This window comes from Papio anubis, chromosome 12 (assembly GCF_008728515.1).
Source record: "Papio anubis isolate 15944 chromosome 12, Panubis1.0, whole genome shotgun sequence".
In the NCBI taxonomy this organism is placed as follows: Eukaryota; Metazoa; Chordata; class Mammalia; order Primates; family Cercopithecidae; genus Papio; species Papio anubis.
The window spans coordinates 71,897,800-71,921,195 of NC_044987.1; the positions used below are offsets into that span (position 1 = coordinate 71,897,800).

Sequence of the window (23,396 nt, forward strand, 5' to 3'; positions counted from 1 at the left end):
AGCTCCCACCAGAAGAGCCTTGATTTTGACAGACTCTGGGGTCTGCTCTCCCGTGTCCACCTAGGGTGAGTCATGCTCAGGCCATTCCCACCTGAGTTGTAGGCCTGATGGATGGAAGCTAGGAGGAGCTACCCTTTTGTTTTTGAGACAGGATCTTACTCCCATCATGCAGGCTAAAGTGCAGTGGCACGATCACAGCTTACTGCATCCTCAACTTCCCAGGCTCAGGTGATCCTCCCACCCCAGTCTCCTGAGCAGCTGGGACTACAGGCATGCACCACCATACCCAGTTAATTTTTTTGTATTTTTAGTAGAGACAGGGTTTCGCCATGTTGCCCAGGCCAGTCTTGAACTCCTGAGCTCAAGCGATCCGCCCGCCTCAGCCTCCCAAAGTGCTGCGATTACAGGCATGAGCCACCACACTTGGCCAGGAGCTGCCTTTAAGGCAAGCCCAAGCTCAGGGTCTTATGCCCTAATGAAGGCTGAGCCACAGGCCGGGCCAGCTGGCTACCTGGAAAGCTCTCTGAGCAGACTCTGGGCTCCTAAGGTGATTCCAAGAAATTTGGCCTCTGTGAACCCTAGTAGCTATTTACACTCATAAACGTTTGGTGGCCCAGCCTCCTTTGAAAGGGTTCTAGAATGTCGGATGTGCATCTGACCTCTATGTCTTTGCTAGGCCATCCCCCACACCTGGAACCACTGCTTCTCCAAAGGTCCATCATCCCTGGCCTCCATGGCCTCCACAAGCCTGTCTTGAGTGCTCAGCATATGCTCACCTCACCCAGCCCTGAGCAGAAGACCAGCAGCCTCCACACTTAGCCGAGGGACTCTCCTGTCCCTTGGGCCTGGTTTCCCAACCATTCTGGCCTCTTCTGCCTAGGAAGGGACCGGGCTGCAAGCCTCTTGCCAGGGCCCTCAGCACATAGTTCTGCTTTTGCCAGGAAGAGCCAGTAAGTCATGTCCTGACTGCTTTGTTGTTTTCCCAGACAGTAATAGCAATATTTAATATTTATTCAATGCTACATGCCCAGCAGTTTACAGGCCCTCTCTGCATATTAACTGGCTTAGTCCTCACGATAACTCTGTGACGTAGATACTATACTATTACCATCCCTGTTTCACAGATAAGACATATGAGTACAGAGAAGTGACATAACTTGCCCAAGGCACACAGCTAGTAGGTGAGAGAGCTGGAATTTGCACCGGGAGACCTGGCCCCAGAGCCCACATTCATAACAGCTGCACTCTGCTGCTGTAATACTGAAGAGAGATGGGAGAAAGAAGAATGCCCAGGCCTGTGTGACACTAGTCCTTTCTCTGTTCAGAAAGCACAGATCACCCCAGGAGCCTCATGCCATTCACCTTGGACATCGCCTCTCCCTCCTCCCTCTGCCCCACTCTAGCCAATCCTGCTCATCCTCAGCTCTCCACTCAGGCACCGTCCTCTCCGGAAGCCTCCTCTGATGCCTTCAGTGCTTATGGGCGACCTTTCAACCTCACTCAGGCCAGCGAGCTTCCTTCCATCAGAGCAGCTGTGCCTTGTCCCCACACCAGTTTCCCTATTAGACTGTGCACTCCTCCAGGGCAGGAGCCACACTGACTCCCCACGCTCTGGTCCCCATGCCTAGACCAGGAGTTGGTACACAGCCTCTGTTCAGTCAATGCTGCGTCAGCTGAGATCAGGGCCTGGGCTGGTGGCTCCTGTGCTGGGCCAGCCAGACGTGGGGCAGAGCAGACCTCCTTGTCTCGGGCCACTGCCCCTACCCCCCAGCTAGCAGCCTGCCTGGGGTGGTAGGCTTCAGGTGGCATAGCACAGACATTGATGGGCCTCCTGGATGGGGACTGGCTGGGAGGCTTAGGGGCCAGTGCATCACCTGGCTCTTCCTCCAGTTTGCAGATGGGGTATACCTGGTGCTGCTCATGGGGCTCCTGGAGGGCTACTTTGTGCCCCTGCACAGCTTCTTCCTGACCCCGGACAGCTTTGAACAGAAGGTAAGGAGAAGGGACATCAGGGAGGCTGCCTAACCCACATCCCCCGACTCATCTGCCCACACCCACGCTGGGGCTATCCACAAAAAAGGCAGAAGCCTCCCCTCTGCCCAAGGTCTTCAGTGCCTGGAGGTGGGGCCCATTATAAGAGCTGAGCGAGGAAGGAGCTACCTGCAGACCACTGGGCATCCCTGACTGCCTTTCCCTTCCCCTGAAGTCTGGCCCTGGTCCCTTGCCCTGTGTTCTTGTCAAGTGTCCCAGAGCCCAGCCTCCTGTCTCCCCAGAGGTGACAAGGAAAGTGACTGTGAAGCTGGTCAAACCTGAGGCCCATGCTTAGCCTGGTTCTGATGGCCTCTCGTAGGCTGCCACATCCTGCTCGCTACACAAAGGCATTTGGTCCACAGCAGAAAGCCTGCTCTGCCTGTTGAACATGTCCTGCCATCTGATTCTTCCAAACGTGTGTACTGACACCCCCAGTTTGAAGTCCTGGCAGTTTACACAGGAACACAGTAGGATATGAAGGGAGTTTTGTGCTTCTTCAGGAGTGCTTCTCCAACAGCAAGCTAGGATCAGCTAGCGCACGCTCCAGGTGGCCTGCCCATTTTGGTAGCCATATTTCTTCTTGAAATTAGTTCAGCCTCTGCCCCTCTGGCTACAGTGCTGGGCTCCTTCACTTCCCAGGGCCAGGTCCCGGGGCTCCTGGGTGTGCAATGGTACACGCTGTCTGCATCTCTCTTGCCAGGTCTTGAATGTCTCCTTTGCCTTTGAGCTCATGCAAGACGGAGGGTTGGAAAAGCCAAAACCGCGACCAGAAGGTACTTTGCTCTTTCCTGGGTTTGTGACAACAGAGACCCTCTCCCTGCACACGGGTACTCAGATTTTGTAGCAGAGGGAAGCATTTTCTGAAGTCTTCATTGCTGGGGAAGGTGGGACTCGGTGCAGCTGCTCAGTCCCAGAGACCCTTTGTGAGCTGCCAGCTGCACAGCCAGGGGAAGAAAAGAATCTAAAATCCCACACATGCCTTGCATGGGATTGCAGGGATCAGGGCCCGAGCAGAAGAGCTGCTGCAGGAACTGTCCTGTGCCCAATGTCCAGGTTTTTCTGTCCCTGCACAGGGTGCTGACCTGCCAAAGAGCTGTGTCCCTGCAAGTCGGGGTGAAGGTGCAGTGCAGATAGTTCTGGGCTGAGCAGAACTACTTCTATCTGACAGATGCGGAGCTCTGCCTGCTCAGACTCTGCCTGAGGACAGGGCATGATTTGTGGGGTTTGGGTTGTAAATATAAGACTCGGGGGAAATGCAGAAGGAACAAGTGCTCCTGCAGCCCTTGCATACTCATGCTAGGAGTGCACACGTGCATTCGTGAGCAGAGGAGGCACACTTCTCTTAGTAGTCTTCTTGGTATAGATGTTCGCTTTCTGTCCCTTACTGACTGAAGTATTCCATTTCACCAGAGCTGGCGAGTCACCACTGTGTTGCAGATGATCTGCATATGTCCCCTGGGAACATTGAGAATGCCATTTGTGGCAAAAGGTTGCTTGCACTTTTCTGGTAGTTTACAGGCAAGTGGATGAGTAGGGATGGTGGGCTTTCATGCCCCCTTGCTGCCTCTGCTCTGAACTCCTCTATCCAAACCCCCACCTAGTGGGGGCCATGCCCTGGTCTAGTGGGCTTGAGACCCTGTAGATCATGATATGACGAGAGGGGTAAGACCTTCCTGAACCTCAAGGCATGTGCAGCCAACCAGGGAAGAGACAAGTTGCAGCCAGTTAGCAAAATGAAATGACAGTCCTGGGAACTGTTACGAAAGAGGTACAAGGAAGGGGCTGTGAGGACTGAGGAGGTGATACCACTTCTGTCTTGGGGGAGGAACACTTTGATGGAGATGGTGACAGTGGGGCTAAACCATAAGGACCAGGTAGGGCTTTGGTGTATGGAGACTGGGAGAGAAGTATGTGCATGCCAGACAGAATGACAGCATGAGCAAAAGTCCCCCCTGGGGAAGAATGAGGACCCTGTCTCATGACTCCTTCCAGACTTGTTATCTATTGACTCTGGCCAACAAAGGTCAACTCCTGTTCTCATTTATTACCACCTTGTCCTAAGCCCCTGGTCAACTGAGAACTGGGGGAGGACCTCTGGCGAGGCTGGTGTCCCCCTGGGGCTCTCTCTTTGGCAAGGCCACTCCAGCCTTCCTAATAGCATTAGGAATGGACTCTTCTTGTTCTGTGGGCAGATGATGAGCACCCTGCTTCTGGGAGGACAGACACAGTGGGAACGTTCCGGCTATCATTTTGCTTCCATTTTCTTGAACTGCTTAATATGAAACTTCCTGGTTACAGATTGGAAGTACTTCTGATATTTTAGAATTGGGATATTTCTTTCCCTTGGGACAGATAATTTTCCCAATAGAAATCAATCTATAGGAATATTTTGGAATATAGGTGATATTTGTATGCAATTATTAAGTTGCTGAATATGAAACTAACTGACCGATGTGGATGGAAAAACACATGTTTTATTTGTTATGACACAGGGCATTATGCCCACGCTGCAAATTTCCAGTACGTAAAGGGGAATGGAAAGAGCATTTTATGAAATTGTACTTTGTGAGAAGTGAATCCCAGCATTCCCTCTGCCTTTTATGCTTCTACCTGGAAAGTGAGATTTGGAAGTAAACGATGCAGACATTTCAGAGGGTGCCCATGTGGGTAATTCTTTGAGGGCATTTCAAAATCAAACTGGTTGTGATGGAGGCATTTTTCATGGCAAAATGTTTTTAAGGTCAGGAAAATGCATTCTCCGCTGTGCTGTTTAACACTTAAAGCTCTGTTGTGCCTTGAAATCCCCTAGAAACTGGGTTGGTATCTGAGATGACTTGCTGCCCGGGCTTCATGACCGTTTAGTACCTCAGTTAGTGTAAGCCAAGGGTTAGCATCAAGTTCATAACCAGTGGAGCACTTGAAATAATGGCCAGGCGTGGAAGCTCACACCTGTAATCTTAACACTTTGGGAGGCCAAGGTGGGCAGACGGCTTGAGCTCAGGAATTTGAGACCAGCCTGGCCGTAGTGAGACCCCATCTGTACAAAAAATACAAAAAAATTAGCCAGGTGTGGTGGTTAATTTTCCATCTCAGGAGGCTGAGGTGGAAGGGATCGCTTGAGCCTAGGAGGCGGAAGTTGCAGTGAGCCGAGATGGCACCACTGCACTCCAGCCTGGGCAACAAAGTGAGACCCTGTCTCAAAGGAAAGAAAAAGAAATATTGTCATGCAGCTGGCAGCTTTTTATTTAGGGCATTGTGCCACATGTCTTCAAATGCACATGTCCACCCTGTTATCACCCTTCAAGTAGACTCATCATCAATTATGGTTAAGACTCCAGAATAACAGGCAGGCAAGGACTCAGAAGACATCTAGTACCAGGCAGGGTTGAAGTCTGTAGGACTGAATATCTAAAATGTAAGTAGTCTCATACCTGGGACCAGATGGCAAGCAATGCTGAAAAAACAAGCAGGTGATGGCAGCTGAGTTCCAGGTGATCACTTCATTTGGGGAAGACTTGGTCAGTGGCTGATAATATGGAAAATGTTCAACTCCCCCATTCCCCTAGGAGATAGTGTACAGAAGCCAACATTTAAAACTCTCATCATACCAAGTGTTAGCAAGGATGTGGAGCAACAGAAACTGCTGGTGTTCTAAATTGCTAGAACCATTTTATTTTTATTCAGTCCTTATTTAGCTGAAAGTAGAAAACAGTTTGTTCTCATCTAACATAGTTGAAGATGTGTAATGCGCTATAAAATAATGTGGTAGACACCCCCTGCCAAAATAATGTGGTCCCCAGCCCTGGACGTCCAGGCCCTAATCCTCAGTACCTGTTCATGTGTTATCTTACATGGCAAAAGGGACTTTGCAGATGTTATTAAATTTAGGGGCTTGAGATGATCACATTATCTAGGTGGTCCCAATGTCATCACAGGGGTCCTTATTATAAGTGGAAAAGGGAGGCAGAAGTGTGAGGGTGATGTAGCATAAGAAAGGCTCACCCAACCATTGCTGGCTTTGGGGATGGAAGAGGGCTATAAGCCAGAGAATGCAAGCAACCCCAGAGGGTTAGAACACCAGTAACTGCCTTATGGCCACCTAACTTATTCCATCCCCCACTTGGAAAGAACAAGTGTAAGGATCTCCATTAGAGCCTCCAGAGAAAAATGCAGCTGTGCTGACACTGTGATTTTATCTCAGTGAGACGGATTTGGGGCTTTTGATTTCTACAATTCAGAGATAATAAATTTGTGTTGTTTTTAGGCCACCAAATGTGTGCTAATTTACTACAGCAGTAATAGGAAGTTGGCACACTCCTTGACCTAGCAATCCACTCACAGGCATGCATGTCCATACACCAGGAGACAAGCCCAAGAATACCTGTGATAGCATGGGCTAGAGTGTACATCCCAGTAGACTAGCTACATAAATTGGAACATATTCATATCACGGATTATAATACAACCATGACAATAAAAAGACTGAACCGAGAAGTCAGGGGAGGAACTTCTAGTTACTGTAGCATGAAGAGATCAGTGACTATTCTCTGCTAAAGAGCAAGTGTGAAACTGGACAAAATGATCAAAAACAATGATTTTGAAGCGCCGAAAATCTACCAGAGGTAGACAACAAATCAAGAAGCTTTATTCTTTTTTTTTTTTTGAGATGGAGTTTTGCTCTCCAGGCTGGAGTGCAATGGCACAGTCTTGGCTCACTGGAATTCCCCTCCCAGGTTCAAGAGATTCTCCTACCTCAGCCTCCCAAGTAGCTGGGATTACAGGCTGCCACCATCACACCCAGCTAATTTTTGTATTTTTATTAGAAATGGGGTTTCGCCATGTTGGCCAGGCTGGTCTTGAACTCCTGACCTCAGGTGATCCACCTGCCTCGGCCTCCCAAAGTGCTGGGATTACAGATGTGAGCCACCCTGCCCGGCCAAGAAGCTTTATTCTTGAATAATTATAGAATTATAGTTAGATAATTATAGCTGTACCTCAGTAAAACTGTTAAAAAACAGACAGCTCATGCAACAGCATAGATGAATCCTGTGAAATATAAAAAGAGGCAGCTTTCGAATCTACCGTTCAAGGGCACATATGTTGATGCTAGGACTGGTAAGAAAAGCAAGAAAGTAATCGTAAGCGTCAGCATAGTGGTTATATTTGGGGAATGAAAGAGGGAATGTAGAAGGGGACAGGATCCTCCTAGGGTACTGACAATGTTCTATTTTTGACATGGACAGGAGTTCATTTTCAAATATTTAAAACAGTACATATATGTTGCATGGGTTTTTTTCTGGATGTATGTCATATTTTTAAAAAAGTTTAATGACTTAAAAGCTTTTAAAAATAAATAAAGCAAATGGCAAACTACCACTAGATAGGACAGTAGGAGCACCAAAAGGAGCATCTGTACAGCATGAATCCTGCCCCAGTGGGGAGTAGAGAGCAGGCAGAGATGTGAGGCAGGATGAGACAGAGGCGCCGGGAAATCGGCCGGGGGCTAGAGCATAAGTAACCACCTACTGGCCACCTGATTCCAGCCCCCACCAGCTGCCAGCCCTGAGCCAGCAAGGGCCTCCCACCTTGGTCAAGGGATTCAGAGACCCCGGGGGAAAGCTTCAGAGAAGGGCCTTCAACAGTGCCTTGGGATGAAGGAAACTGTGGTGTCACAAATGGCCACAGAGGGCCTTGTCTCTTTGTGCAAAATGTTTCTGCTGGGAAGAGAGTTCCTCTCCTTCCTTTGGCCTCTGCATCCTTTAGAGAATCATGAACTCGTTTTGGATGGTCCTCTCCTGATGGAAAGAGTTACTAATACCTCTGGGTGGGAGGAGCAAACAGCAAGCCCTTTCCCCTTGGCCAGAAGCTGTTTTATCTCTACAGCCGCCTCTTCCTTGGCCCCAGGCTGCCAGACAGCCTCCGTTCTGGTGTATCTGACCAGAGCCCCATAGTCCTGGCTGTCTGCCTCCAGAGAGGGGCCCTGGGCCAGCACACAGAGGCTCTCAGAACTGAACTGAGTTGCTAATCACACAATTTATGAGATCAGGGCTTTGAAGTGGCTCTGTTTATATGGCATGGAGTTACAGTATATTCCCAGGAATCCACAGCCCTTCTCCTGGCTGAGATAGTCCAGTCTCCTGCTGGCTTGCTAGTCTGCCTGGGACTACCTGGGGGCTCAGGTCTTGGCTTTCTTGATAAGAACAGGTGATAAGCAGTGTCTCCGACTGCTGTCTCCCCTATTCACCCGGCCCATCTGTTGGCGTTAGTGGTGAAGGTGATGAAGAAGCAACTCACATTTCCAAGGAGCAGGGCTTAGTCCATGTGAATGGTGCAGGCATTGTGCAATGCACAGACCGCACGGCTATACACAGCAGCTCTGCTAGTGGGCAAAGATGGGAAAACAGAAAGAAAACTACCATTTAGGGGACGCTTAATATATTCTGGGTATTTTTCATAAAGGTATTGCCCAATTTTACCAGTGAGAAAACTGATTCAGAGAATTTAAGTGACTGCCAGGGTCACACAGCTGTGGTGGAGATGGACTTCAAACTTTTGTGAACATAAAAATGTCACTTAGTAACCATTAAAATGGCCAGTTTAAAACATTCTGCCATATTGGACATTTTCTAGCAACCTCAGAACTCACCCATCTTTCAGAAGGGAAAACAAATACCCCTGCCGCCGTCGGTATCTGTCCCTCATCGGGCCCCCAAATTCCTCCTTTGTGACCCATGCTCAGGCCTCCACTTCTGATCTGCCCATGCTGTTAACACTTTACCCCCACCTGCTCTTGGCCTTGCTCTCTCCCAAGTCACCTCCTGGGCCTGTGTCCCCTGGGAACTCTTTTCAGTCCTTAACCTCCTCACCCTCTTGGGAGCATGTGGCCCTCTTGTCTGCCCTCTCTGGAATTTTTTTCCTTGGCTTCCAAGACACTGGGAAACCATTCATTCATGGATCTGTTAATATCCTTGGAGGGTCCGTGTTCTCTGTGTTCAAGGAACCTACAGTCCAGGGCAGAGGCAGATATTAATCAATAAGCATACAAGTCACTGATTTATACCTGGAGTGAGTACTATGAAGGAAGCATGTGGGAGCTTTGAGAACATAAAACGGGACCCCTGTACCCAGGCCAGGGTCAGGAAGGCCTAGGAGCCTGTGCTTTGAGCTGAGGTCTGCAGGAGGACTCAGAGCCAGCTATTTGGGAAGAGTGATCTAGATATTGTAACAGCATGGCCCATGGGGAGGGTAGTGAAAGGAAGCCACAGTGACTGTGATACATAGTGAGGGAGGCAGTGTGGCACCAAATGAGAGTGGGAAGGTAGGCAGGTCAGGTCAGGTTACACCTTACAAAGCCATGATTTAGGATTTTGGACCTTTTAAGTGAAATAGTTGTATGGCCACACAAGCTGGGAGCTACACAGCTCCAAGGAGCTCTGTTTACCTTGTAGTCCGTGACAGTGGTGACCTGGAAGTGTGAATGATGTGCCTTGGAGTTGTGCAGTGCACATCCTGCACAGCCATACCTGGTGGTCATACCTGGGGGCACAGCCATACCTGGAGACCTGGAGGTCTGGCTCCAGTAGGTAGAGTGGATTGGAGAGGGCAAAGGGAGCTCATTAGGAGCCTGTTGCAGTGGCTCCAGGCTCACTTTACCTTCCCCTTTACACCCACTCCCTTGGCAAGCTCACCTTTACCCCTCTCTGCCTTTCTAGCAGTTCCTCCCTGGAGTAACTTCCTAATATTTGACTTGAGTGGAATTTAATAAACACTCAACACCAAGCAGTCGGGGAGGACAGGCATCAGCCTAGAGGGCACAGGATTCCATCTGGCAGAAGGTGATTCAGAGTGGGACTCCTGGCTCAGCATGAGCAAGGCAAGGTAGCAGGGCTCAGCCTCAGGCCAGGGCCCCAGGTGGAGGCTCAGATATGTGATGAACCACCATGGGAGCAGAAATGGCCGCTGTGAGCTCCAGGCCACACCAGGGGTCTCTGGAAGCCCCTGGTCTATCAGTAGGAGACCTTGGGCCCAGCCAGGGTGGAGCAGGGTTGGTCTATAACCAGGATAAGGCCTGGAAGGAACAGGCAGGAAAGGCCCTGGGCCCTAGGCCTGGAGCTTGGGGCCTAAGCATGCCAGGCTGTGGCAGTCCCAGTTGCAAAAATCCCAAGGCTAAATACAGAGTGATAGAATGGACTTTAGAGACTGAAAATGGCATGGGCAGGAGCAGGGACAGGGATAAAGAAACTAATACATGTTAGGTACAATGTGCAGTACTTGGGTGATGGGTGCACTGAAATCTCTGAATTCACTGCTATATAGTTCATTCATGTAACAGAAAACCACTGTACCCCAAAAACTATTGAAATAAAAAATAGAATCTTTTTTTTAAAGTCCCAAGGCTAAGACCTGGGAGCCCCTGGCTCCCCACTCTGCCTACTCTTGAAGGATCCCTGTGGGTATTGACCAGAGCATTGCTAGAATCCTGACGCCTTCCCCCACACCTTCTTTCCCAATGACTTAGTGTAATTTCTCCCATCTTTGAATCCCAGAGCATATATTACCTTCTCTTAATCACCTACTTCATCTGACCTCCGATACAATTGGTTTTTAATCATTTTTATTGTGAAAAATATCACATATACAGAAAGGTGCATGAAACATAAATGTACAGGTTAGTGAACTTTTACCAAGTGAGCCACCACGCAGCCACCACCCACGTCGAAGAAAAGAGTCATGCTGGCTCCCAAGAGCTTCCTCCAACTTGCCCTGCATCCTTTTTGAACCTAACCTCTCCCTTCTCCCTAAAGGTAACCACTATTCTGAGTCCAATCATCAAGGTTTTGCTTTGTTTTGGCTTTTCTTTATCATTTTATTACCTAAGTATGCATTCCTCAATAGTAGACAGAGTTCCATTTTTTTGTTTTCTCTTCTCCCATTCTTCAAAAGTTGGCTGTCTAGGAGAGTGACAGCAAAGGGACAAGAGTAGAGAGGGAGTCTTCTTGGGGGAGGGACGAAGGTAGAGGAGTCAGCAGAGGATTAGACGAACAGAGAAAGTGGTGACCAGTAAATGGATGGAGGGAGGAAGGGCTAAGCAAAATGTGTCAGTGAGTCATAGCTAGCCTGCCAGCTGCCAGTTTCCAGCCTCTAGCCTACAAAATCATGCAAACTCCGTAACTTGGAATTCAAGGCCTTTCAGGATCCAGCCCCGCACACCCCAACCTCTCTAGTCATGCTAGCCTATTGGGAATTCTCCAGCATAGCTGGGTTTAGTAAGATACACTAAACTTTCCACATGGAATTCTTTGCCCACTTCTGTACCTGGAAAGCTCCTATTGCAAAGGAAGGAAGGCAAAGAGGGAGGATAGGAAGATCTGGGGGGAGGAAAGAAAGAAGGAAGGAATAGAGGGAGGGAAGGAGGATGGGAGGATCAGAGGAAAGGAGGAAGGATGGGAAGATTAGAGGGAGGAAATGAGCGAGAGAGGGAATGGTGGCATAGAAGCTGAGGGACCTCCAGCTGAAGTTTTAGTACCTCAAACCCTTCTGCCTTGCTCTGTTATTAATCTGAAGCTGTCTGTCCCCATGACGCCTATGTCCTGAGTACTCCTTGCAAGTCCCCCTTCTCTGCTAGGCACGCTTCTGTGAGGCAGCTTGAGTCCCAACTCACCCCCTTGTCCTCCACTATAGCCCCAGGCCTTCCCCTCCTTTCCACCACACATGGTTGCTTCTGTGGTAGAGGCTGGAGGCAGTGGGCAAAGAGCCCCTGGGACAGGTGGGGATTGTGGGGAGAGTCAGGCCTTATCTGGAGATGCTGTGCCCCAGCACCTCTATCCTAACTGCCCCCTGCCCTGAAGTCTTGCTGCCCACTCTACCCATCCACCCCGAACATGCTGGGTACACAGGGGTGGGTGGGAGGGGCAGTGTATGCCAACTTTGGAACACGTGGCCCCACGGAAACAACGTGTTTTTTGTTTTCTACACAGACATAGTCAACTGTGACCTGAAATCTACACTACGAGTGTTGTACAACCTCTTCACCAAGTACCGCAACGTGGAGTGAGGGGCTGCCCTGGGCCCCCCATTGCCCAGGAGCTCTTGCTGTTGGCGTACTGGACCCTCCTCCGAACTGTCTTACCCTGCTTATTCCTGTCTCTTGCACTGTGCTCTCCCACAAGTCCAGCTGCAACCCAGAGATAGTAGAAATTGAAATTAGGAAGGAAATGATCATAACTCAGTGGGCTGACCCGTCCCTCCCAGGCCCTGGGGACAACCTAGCAATGAAGGTTGGGAAGGTTGTTCCCATCCCGGTGCCAGGTCCACATTTCCCTCCATGATTTGGGAACCAGCTTAGGCAAAAGAGTCCCCAGAAATGAAAATAAAGATCCTAGTTACCTTTCAAAGGGTGCTAACTATGTGTCAGGCACCACACTCAGTGCTCTGCTCTGATATACTCAAGGCCATTAATCTTCAGGACTCCCATGGAAGTAGGTGTTACAATCCCCTTTTACAGATGAGGAAACTAAGGCTCGGAGGTTAAATGACTTGCCAGAAGTTGGCATTTTTTTCCTCTTTGAACATAACCTCTCCCTTCTCCCTAAAGGTAACCACTATTCTGAGCCCAGTCATCAAGGTTTTGCTTTTCTTTATAATTTTATTACCTAAGTATTCATTCCTGAATAGTAGACAGTACATGTTTATAACAAGCCAATTGCATATGTTCTTTACATATTCTAAAGTTGTGTATATGTGGGCACATACGAGCACGTGCATATGTACACCTGAGCCAAAAAGACGAGAACCCACCGATCTCACCACTGGGGCAAGCTAGGTCAGAGCTTAGTGATTCACACTGAAATTGGCAAATTGGATTTAACCCAATTAATAGTGTGTGTGTGTGGCAGGAGTCATGTCCCTCAAATCCTTTGTACAAATGAAAATTACTCTTAATTCCATCAGATTTATAATAACTCTGTACTTTGGTTTCAGGGTGACATTTGGGAAGGATTCTGTTTAGAATTAATGGAGTGGCACATTTTGCAGCCTTTTTGCTTGATTGCATGTAATGGAAATGCCCTATATTTTCCTGCAAAATAAGTACTAAATTCATTATCGTTAAGCAAATGTACAATATGCTCAGGCACTGCAGAGAGCTGGGCACAGGCCCATGTGAGCATCGCTTTGGAAGTAGGGCACTTCAACAGGGACCCTTGAACTTTAAAGAAAGGAACTTCTTTTTGCCTTCTAATTGATCATTTGGACTATTCTGGCTAAGTCTGTCCACATGTAATTACCGGCTAATTCAGGCGAGGAAAAATGTAAGTCATTTAGACCAAAGCCAAGCAGTTTCTTTGCGTGGGTTACTCAAGGGCTTGTGGTTACTTGTATCTCCTCTATGTGAACTTGACTTTGAAAGACAGAGCTCTAGTGTGCCAGCCTGCTAGGTCCTGTAAGAATAGGGAAGGGGCAGAGGTGGGTGGGCAGTGACTAGGGGACGAGAAGCATGGGAAAATATTTGCACTCTAAACATATAGAGATAGAGGTGGGACTTGTGGTACTCAACACTTGTAGCCTTCAATTGACTGAGGCTTTGGGCTAAATCATGAATTGTGCTGATATCCATCTCATTATGGAATGTTCCTAAATATGCCAGGTAGACACCAGCCCAAGTACCCTCCTCCAGAAGTCTGTGACTACCTTGTCACTACTTTAGGCCCACTCCACAAAGCGCATCTCTGGTTTGAGAAGTGCATTTTGATCTGTATCTACACCACCCAAAGTTAGGCCTCCTATAGTGTCCAAAACATTCCTTTCAGCCTTATTTCTTACTGTACTGTCTATCTGCAGTAATTCAGGACCCATAAAATTTAGATAACTACATGTCTTTGCTCTTAGAATTGTCACTCAGCATAATGAGCATTTAACATACAAAGGCAATGTACTGTTTTGTGTTGATCTATGTAAAAGAATACAATTCTTTTTTATGTAATTAGTGAAATTTTATTTTTTATTAGGAAACACTAAATAGTGTAATATTTCTTCTGCTTTTTAAAAAATTCCTGGTAGCAAATCAAGATAAATAATTGCTTAATTTTCTTGAGCAATACTGAAGCAGGATGAAATAAGAGGAATGCATTCATTTAAACATGCTTCGCTTTATGAATTTTGTCTCTTTTTTGGTCTTTTTTTCTTATATTCAAGTTACAAATGTACAAGTGTCCTTACTAAGAGTGCTCCTTTTGTATTTTACATATACACAGTATGAAAATACATTGGAACACTAGGAAAGTTTTTAAATAACAGTTCTAATTTATCAGAAAATTGTGTTTTGGGATTGAGTTCTTTGACTCAGCCCAGAATCCCACGTCCTGGGCCTGGTTTTCTAACGCGGTCATCTCATCTCGATATTTTACTGTAGAATCTGGAATCTCCTCCTTAATATATGACCATGACTTTGAAAGCCAAAAGAGGAATCAATAAAAAATAAAACAAACCTTCATCTTTAAATAAAAAGAAAAAAGAAAGAAACCAAAATGAGAATCAACACTTTATAGTATAGGCTCACTGGGTTTTGTTTTCTTCTCTCTTAATTTAAATTCAGTTATTTTTAATGGTTAATACATAAATGGTGCGAAATTTAAAAAGCGCAAATAGATACCTAGTGGGAAACCCAAGCCTCCCTCTCTCCTCCAGCACCCATTACCTCTCCCTGGAGGCAACTCTTTTGATCCATTTCTTACACACACTGCCAGAGATACTCTAGGCATGTAAAGCACAAACATACATATAAAATCTGTGGGCTTTTAAAAATATAAGTAAGATGTCATACATACTGTCATACACATTCTTTTTTACCACTTAATGTTATATCTTGGATATTGTATTACCTGGATATTAAAAAGAACTCCTTTCACATTTTAAAATAACAGTCTGAGCACTTCATAAATCCAAATGCGTATCTCCAGTCTGCTTGAGCTAGGAAAGGAAAAAAGCCCGAGCCGAAGGAGGAAAGGCTGCCTAGACAGTGATTTCAAAAGTAGAGACTAAAACCTATGGAGTGCGGGACCAGAGGCTGGGGCGCATTATCAGAGGCATCCTCATGTGCCTTCAACTGAACGTGTTTAAGTCCTCTTTTGGAATATTATGGTGAATTGTATGCAGATTGGTGAAGGCTTCGTTTTTACATATTACCAGGACTACTAATTTGTAATCTACTAAGCATCACAAAGGTTACTACATACCCTATAATTCTGTGCTATAAAGTCTAGCTGCCAGCAGTGCCGTGCTCGCCTGCTATATTAGAAGGCTCCAGTTTCACATGTGCAGCACAGAGATGACATTGCCTGATCTGGGAGAAGGGTTCTTTATCAGCACATCATCAGTGTTGCCTTGAGTTGGTTGCAATTTTCAATTGCTGCTATTGGTACTTTTTAATTATGAATTACTGTTAGCTTGCATTATCATCAGTTTATTTTGTTGTGGGTTGCTTGGTTAACCCTACAGAGTATACTTGAAGCTTATTTGCATCAACAGTATTTTGGAGCTGTAATTTTTCAATAACTAGACTCTAAGACATGTATACATTGTGGTTCAAATAGGAATCATCCATAGTCCAGTGCTAGAACAAATGTATACATAATCCACTCCCCACAAATTATCACTCATTTATTTTTCCACTGGAAGATAAGACTAGATGGAGTCGGTGGGTGAAGCAGTTTTGCCCTGCCTAAGTGGAGGCTGATCAAAACTAATTTGAGGTCCCCTGCCTTTAACACAGCTCCACCTCAGGAATCTTACCTTTATAATACATCCTAGATATGCCAGAGGGATATGTCCTGAAATCTTCACTAATTCCAAGATGGCATGTCATTTCCCCCCCAAAAAAATGTGTTTAACTCTATTAGAAAATCACAGAGAACAGCTGCAACTGCTGAAAACAAGAGAGCTGCAGAGCTGCAAGGCTGGGTAGGGTAGGTAGACTGACTCACCACCTATGGGACCTGCCTTCACACATCAGCTTCCCAAATACTTGCAGATTTGAGTCTTACCAAAAGACAAGTCAGTATGAGTTGTCATAACTACAAAGGCTACATTTACAAATACCAGAGTTGTAATTGTTTTTTTACTCTCTGCTCCCTCAAAACTATAACCCCAGGCTAGCTTCAAACTGTGCATATAGCATGCTTTACTACAGTGGTGGCTGCATATGTGAATATGTGCATGTGTGTTCACGACAGCAGTACAGCCATGAGGGTGCTCAGTACAGGGTGAGCAGCCCCCAAACCAAGCCGGATGACCTTGAGAACATCAGGCTTCCCAGTAGGATCCTGCCAGAAAGCATCTCTTAAAAATAAATTCTACAGGATATTAGTAAATGTTAGATGGAAAAAAAAAAGTCACATTTAAATACGTTTAGGAAACATGAGGTGAAGAAAATTAGCTTACTGAGGCTTTTTGTTTTCTAGTTGGAGCCTACCTCAGAGCCCCCTACGTAATGCATATTAGGACTCTGTGAGGGAAGACGGGATACAATGCGTGCCAGTCTTGTTTGGTCACAGGACCTGTCTGTCCCCTGAGAAATTTCTAGAATGAGTACTCTGAACTCAGGCCTTCATTTAGTCATGTATTCGGCAAGTACGTGTTGAGTGCAGCATGTCAAAGGGTGAGAGGTTATAGTGTAGCAGGGGAGACAGATGAAAAATAACTCTGAATCGATGTTAGTTACAAATTGTGACGACCGCGATGGAGAAGTACTAAAATCTGTGAAAGAGGTCTAATGGAGATTTGAGGTCATGAGGAGTCTCTGGCAAAGCGGCGTTTTAAAGTAACCCCTCAGTCGTGGAGCTACTCCAGTGAGGAGCCGGCCACTCCAGGGCGCAGCACGGAGGAGGATCCCCAGACAAGAAGACCTGGCTCCGAGAGGAGCTGCGGGAAGCCAGCATGACTAGAGGACACAGAGTGAGGGAGAAGAAGGATCCGATCGCAGGCATCGGGAGTGCTGATTTTTCTCATTTGAAAACTAGGTTGCCATTTACCTATTAAAATGTCCCACTGTGTAGGAAAACTCTGGGGAAAGCTACATCAGTAATACGGAGTCTGGGACTGCCCTTCTCATGTCATACCATGGTTCTGGCTGGGGAACGGAGGAGACCAGGAGAGATGATCAAACCTGTGCCCACCCCAACACCAATCTGGTCTCAGCAACCTCTGGGCATCCCATAGCTCCTCCTAACCTGCTGCTGCGGATGGACAGGAGCTCCTGGACTACTCCCAGCCTCTCCACAATGTGTCCTGAGAAGAGCTAGGGGAACTGGACAGAGCGGACAAGGCTGCATGTGTGGAGGGAAGGCAATAAGGGGCCTACCAGGCCAGAACGCTGATCCATGGAGACCAGCACTTCCAGCCCTCTCACCTCAGAGGAGGACTCCTGTTTTACCAATGGCAGGAGCAGGAGTCCCACCATCCAGCCTGTGGGCTTGACAAACTATAAGCAAGCTTCCTGGATGTGGAATAATACATTTTCCAAATTCATACTAATCAGCATGAGCTATACCTGCTACTATGCCCACCACATTATATACAGTCTACCAACAGGGGGTCACTTAATGTTTCACAATGTTTGGTGAAACAACTTTCATATGAAAGTACAGTTATCCTTGAATGATATGGGCAGTGACCCCTGAGCAGCTGAAAATTTGCATATAACTTGACTCCCCCAAAACGTAACTATAATACTAATAGCCTTACTGAACACAGTCAATTAACACATACCTTGTATATTATGTGCATCATATACTATATCCTTACCATAAAGTAAGCTAGAGAAAAAATGTTACTAAGAAAAACATAAGCAAGAGAAAATATATTTACTATTCATTAAGTGAAAGCAGGTCATTATAAATGTCCTCATCCTCATGGTCATCACATTGAGTAGGCTGAGGAGGAGGAGGAGGAGGATGGGTTGGTCTTGCTGTCTGAGGGGTGGTAGATGCAGAAAAAAATCCATGGGCTGGGCATGGTGGCTCACACCTGTAATCCCAGCACTTTGAGAGGCTGAGACAGGCATATCATGAGGTCAGGAGATGGAGACTATCCTGGCTCATATGGTGAAACCCCTGTCTCTACTAAAAATACAAAAAATTAGCCAGGCGTGGTGGTACGTGCCTGTAATCCCAGCTACTCAGGAGGCTGAGGCAGGAGAATCGCTTGAACCCGGGAGGTGGAGGTTGCAGTGAGCTGAGATCGCGTCACTGCACTCCAGCCTGGGCAACAGAGCAAGACTCCATCTCAAAAAAACAAAACTAAACAAAATCCATGAACAAGTGGATGCACTCAGTTCAAATCTTTGTTGTTCAAGGGTCAACTGTATATTATTTTCACTGGAAGTTTTGAAATTCCAGAAATATGCTTGGAAATCCCCTCTTGAAAGCTCCTTGATTGGAAACCAATCCAGTGGGTGGCTGGCCCAGAATGATGCTTCTCCTCGGTGGCCCCCTGAGCTGAGCAGCCTGTGTTCCTGCCTCAACTCCCCTGAATCCTCCTGAACTTTCTACACACGTGTGGGCACTGGCTTTGATACTGGCATTTGGAAGGGCACTTAGGAAATTCAGAGAAGTACCCATTATTAAGATAAATGATGTTTTATCAATGAAGCAGACTTTTCATTTCTCTTTATTGATCTTCATGTTTTCACATCTTCAGATGCAATTTGTTAGCACAGGCCGGCATTCCAAGACACACAAATGTCATTAAGGCAACTGCTTAAAGGAGTGTGATATTTTATTGAGGTAGACAGGACAATAGATAAATATTTAATCTGTTACATGTTTGCTCTGTATGGAGCCAGGGTTGGGGCTGCACTACTCTCTGGCTGCTATGTGTCTTCCTGGAAACCCTGTCAAAGGCCTCACCGCCTGCCTGCAGAAACACAGTGCCTGCCCTTGGCAAATATATGTTGGTGTTTCTGAAAAACAGCTCCTGGAAGCTTTTTCTCATTCAGGCTTTAGAGGTTACCCAATCTTTCCTTATGTGTGTAATATTGGAGAATATACACTCTCACTGAACTGAGGATGTTTGACTTAAAATGATGGACAATAAGATAGTGAGCAGTAAGTGTGCTCTAGGCTAGGGTACAAGAGGCCATGAGCTCCTCATCTCTGTTCTGAGCTCTCTGATCCACTGCACTTGGGGAAAAGGGTTGCATTCTCTGTGCCTCTCCTGAGTCTGTACTTTCTGCATCATTGACTCTCCCAGCTCTCTCTCATAATGTCCTCCTAGCCTGCATTGGAATTGCGTGTTGTCCAGACCCATGACCAAGGCTGTCATTGCCTGTGGGAGAGACCAAGCTCACCACCAAGGGCTTTTGCCACTTTGCTTTCACTTACAAAATTTGCCCATTCATGTGTCTTTGTTTACAGATTAAAAGGCTTTCTGACCGGCATCCCTTTGGTGCTCTTTGTCAATAAAATACAGAGCTTTCTCTCCTGTTCTTTTCATGTGACTCCAATTCCCACATGGCAGCACAGGCCCGCCCTAACATTGATGAAGTGGAACTCCAAACACCATGGGACAAGAATTCTGGTCAGTGCCCTGGGCTGGGCCCCAACCTCTCACAATCATAATGCCATCAAGTCAGGGAATATTTATGGAATGTCTGTTCAGTCTTCAACCCCACTCTCTGCACAAAATGGGATAGGAAAGTCCAGGGTCTCTTCCCAAATGACTCTCCCATCTTAGTGGGGATGACAAGTGCAGCTCATTTGAGGTAATTCAATGGCATGATGAGATAGCATCAGATATCATTGAGGTTCCCTAATTAGATTCTCCCAGAAAATACCCCAGCCATAGCTGCCATGGAATCTTTGGGAGCGTTTCCCTCCAGGATCAACAACTTCATTTTCCATACAGATTTGCTGCTACAAAAATCACACAACTCACCCTAAAGCCAAATGGAGACTTGGGGTCATTCTTCTAAAGTATTACTTGTTGCTAGGAAATCACTGTCTTTATGCTACAGATTCCAGATGACCAGCAACGACCCAAAGTCCAGCCTGGGCTCTACTGCCAGCCATTTGGACTTTGTCTTCACACACAGCTTCCTGTTTTGCGCTGGTCCTCTCCCTCTGTGGTCCCCCAACTAGTCCCCTAATCTAGGCCTCATCCTCTCATGCCCAGATACTGCAATGACTCTTAACTAGTTTCTGGGGTTTTTTCCCCATATTTTTTTCTTCCTATGCTCTAACATCTATCACTATATTGAGAAGTTTCTCTTTAAGTTAATCCACTCTGTGTGTATTCCCTGTGAAAACTTCTGGAAACACAGCTAATTTCACACCCCTCTCAACTAATGCTAACAGTTGTGTTTATTGAGCACTTACAGTGTACACTTTACATGAATAATCTCCTTTGGTTCTTTCAACAATCCTGTGAGGTAGGTTCTATTATCCCCATGTTATAGACAAAAGAAAAAAAAAAAAAAAACAGAAAGATTTTAGTGACATGATCCAGGTTCCATGTCTTGTAAATGACAGAACTTTGAGTCCTGGCCATGTGGCTCCAGAGTTGAAGTCCTAGCCATTTAAACATGGTGTATCTTCAGAACCTTTAGCGATTCCCACCTTTGTTTCCTGCCAGCAGCTGCTCTCCTTTGCCTTGTTTTCAAATGGAATTCCCGAAACAACCAGGCTGGGAACTGATAAGGCTGTCACCAATTCATTTATTCTTCATTTGTTCAATAAATATTTAAACGCTACCTATGATGCCAGATGCTGCGCGAGGCATGGGAGAATCCACAGCAAACAAAACAGACATGCGCTTATGCTCTAGTGACTTCCAAGCCTTGCCACTTCCCTCTGACCCTTGATTCAGACCCCGGATGGAACCAGGCTGCATCTCCTTCTGAGCTTTAGCTCAGTTTGACCCTCTCCAACCACAGTCCCTGCTAGGATCCTGTTACTTCGTCCTCTGGTTGTGCCTTGCATAACCTAGGCTGCCAGAGCCTAGGGTGTTCCTAGGGTGTTCCAAGACAGACACATGCTCCCTGTTGGGAAAGATAACTGCCAACCCCCTTTCTGCCCAGGAGACCGCAACTCAGTGATGATCTCCAGTGGAAAAAGAAAGACTTGAAATAAAGTATTGTTGGACTCCAGCCATGTGCCACGCACAGCAACCTGTCTATCATGTAGATACAACCTGTCAAGTAGGTGCTATAGTTACGCATTTTACAGAAGAGAAAACAGATTCACCAGCTGGGTTCAAATCTAGCTCTGTCTGACTCTGAAGTTTTCATTCTCTCCAGGATGTCCTGCTGCCTCCATATTCCTTTAACCCCGGTTCCCCAACACCACACAGGCTAGAGGTGAGGTCATGATCAATGTCAATGAGGTTTGATTCCAACTGTGAATCAAAATTCCTTTTACCATCACAGATACTGTTTCCTCTTGACTTTACGTATTTATCTAGTTAGCTGACAGAGGGGGAGTGCTGGGGCCTCTCCTTAACTGATTGCAGGAAACTCTGCAATTAAAGAGAGGTTTATCAGAACGCTGAAGCTGTTCCTTTTGTTTGTTTGTTTTTAGAGACAGGGTCTTGCTCTATCACCCAAGCTAGAGTGCAATAGTACAGCGTAGCTCACTGCAGCCTCAAATTCTTGGCCTCAAGCAATCCTCCTGCCTCAGCCTCCCAAACAGCTGGGACTAGAGGCACATGCCACCCCACTTGGCTAATTCTTTTTTTATTTTCTAGAGACGGGGTCTATGTTGCTAGGCTGGTCTTGAACTCCTGGCCTAAGCCTCCCAAAGTGCTAGAATTACAAGTGCAAGCCATTGTGCCCAGCCTTGAAGTATTCTTTCAAGGGTATGCTCTGTGTCTTTTTCTGCCAAACACTTGGTTATTTGGAGTACTCTGGGAAGAGGCACAGGTATGAATGCCTGAGGAAGCTTCATTTCCTCTCCAACAAACAAGTGGCCTGTCTCTGCCCTTGTGGGGACTTGGGGGCTGTCCTCCTCTGGGTAGAAAGCTAGAGAGGTAAGGTGAGCTCCCAGCTTCAGGACTGGAGTTGTGGGGAGAGGGAAGGGCATGGGAGGTACAGAGGCTGGAGTCTGCAGCACCACCCCAGCTGACCAATGCTGGGCCCAGGGAAATAGCCAGGCTTGCTGAGGTCTCATAGGCAGGAACACACAAGCTGATCACAGTTCAGGCAAGTATACATGGAGAGGAGGATTCCAGCAGGTAGGGCTAAGTGACAGGCAGCAAACAGGGCTTGAGATCAGGGGAGATGGCACCACACAGAAGGGGCGGCCTAGTCTGCCAGCCTCAGGCAGGGGACCAGCTGGAATTAGTAGTGGGCCTTTTGAGTCCCATTGGGCAATTGCTGTGCAGGGCAGGTGAAGGCAGGAGCTTAGGCCCGTGAGAGCGATGAGAGAGCCAGGTAAGAGGGTGCTGTCATCAAACAATGTCCAGGTGCTCCAGGTAGACTCTAGGTCTTTAATAACAGAACTTTTCCGGGGCTGCTGAGTTACCGCCTGTGAACTTCTACCTCCACACACCGCACATCAGCAGATTGGTTCCTAAGACTGCGGCTGGGAACACCAGTAGACCCAGAGACAGGGGACTGAAAAGGTAAGGTGACAGCAGTCCTGACTTATGGTCTAACTGAGCCCAGAGCCCCGCCTGGAAGCACACGGCCCCACTGGCACAGCCTGTGCCCATATGTGAATAGACTTTACTGAAAGGCTCTGCTTCCTCCATTCGTGACTCAGGTTTACCCACACTGGCTGTTTCAACAGTTGAAGATGTACATCAATGTATGTTTATAATAAGCCTGTGAGATCATTTTACAAAATCGAATTCCAGGGGCTTAGAGAAAACAAGTCACATGCAGCAAGTTTCTTCTCTTGAATTTTCCCAATGTGAAAATCTGCAGTCAAGTTACACTGCTTGAGACTCGACTCAGGGGAAGCCCAGGGGAGAGAGCACAAGCACATTTTATAAGGAGAGCCAGAACCCCTGAAAACTTGATTTAGGGGCAAAGGGCCTATGTTCAAGCCTGGCATTTGCTAGCTGTGTGATACTGGGCAAGTCACTGTATCTCTGAGCCTCTCCGTCAGTAGTAAGGATGTGAGGGGGGCTTGTCACTTGTTGAGTCCTGGTTTGATTTTGCCTGGCTCAGAAGTGTCTCCCACCCCACCATCTTCAGGCCTCTCTCCTGAACCTATGCTCCAACTCTGAGAGTAATCATCCCACACCGAGGAGGGCCACTCCACAACCCAGTGCTGGTGGAGAGACCCAACAACAGTGTGGCTATGGACACTCTGTAAACCTGAAAGCTCCAGAGCAGTAGGGGTTCCTATTGCTATTGTTATTCCTGCAAGCCT

The 23,396-nt window shown here is 47.0% G+C and overlaps 1 protein-coding gene across 1 annotated transcript in view; it reads left to right on the forward strand.

Moving 5' to 3' along the window:
- PARVA (parvin alpha) overlaps positions 1 to 19,462 on the forward strand; it is a 167,121-nt gene extending 147,659 nt beyond the window's left edge. Inside the window, exons 11-13 of the mRNA XM_003910205.5 lie at positions 1,891 to 1,992; positions 2,732 to 2,804; positions 12,009 to 19,462. Of these exons, the coding sequence (XP_003910254.3) occupies positions 1,891 to 1,992; positions 2,732 to 2,804; positions 12,009 to 12,085 (252 nt within the window). The 3' untranslated portion in view covers positions 12,086 to 19,462. The remainder of the gene's footprint in view (positions 1 to 1,890; positions 1,993 to 2,731; positions 2,805 to 12,008) is intronic.
- The last annotated feature ends 3,934 nt before the right edge of the window (positions 19,463 to 23,396 follow it).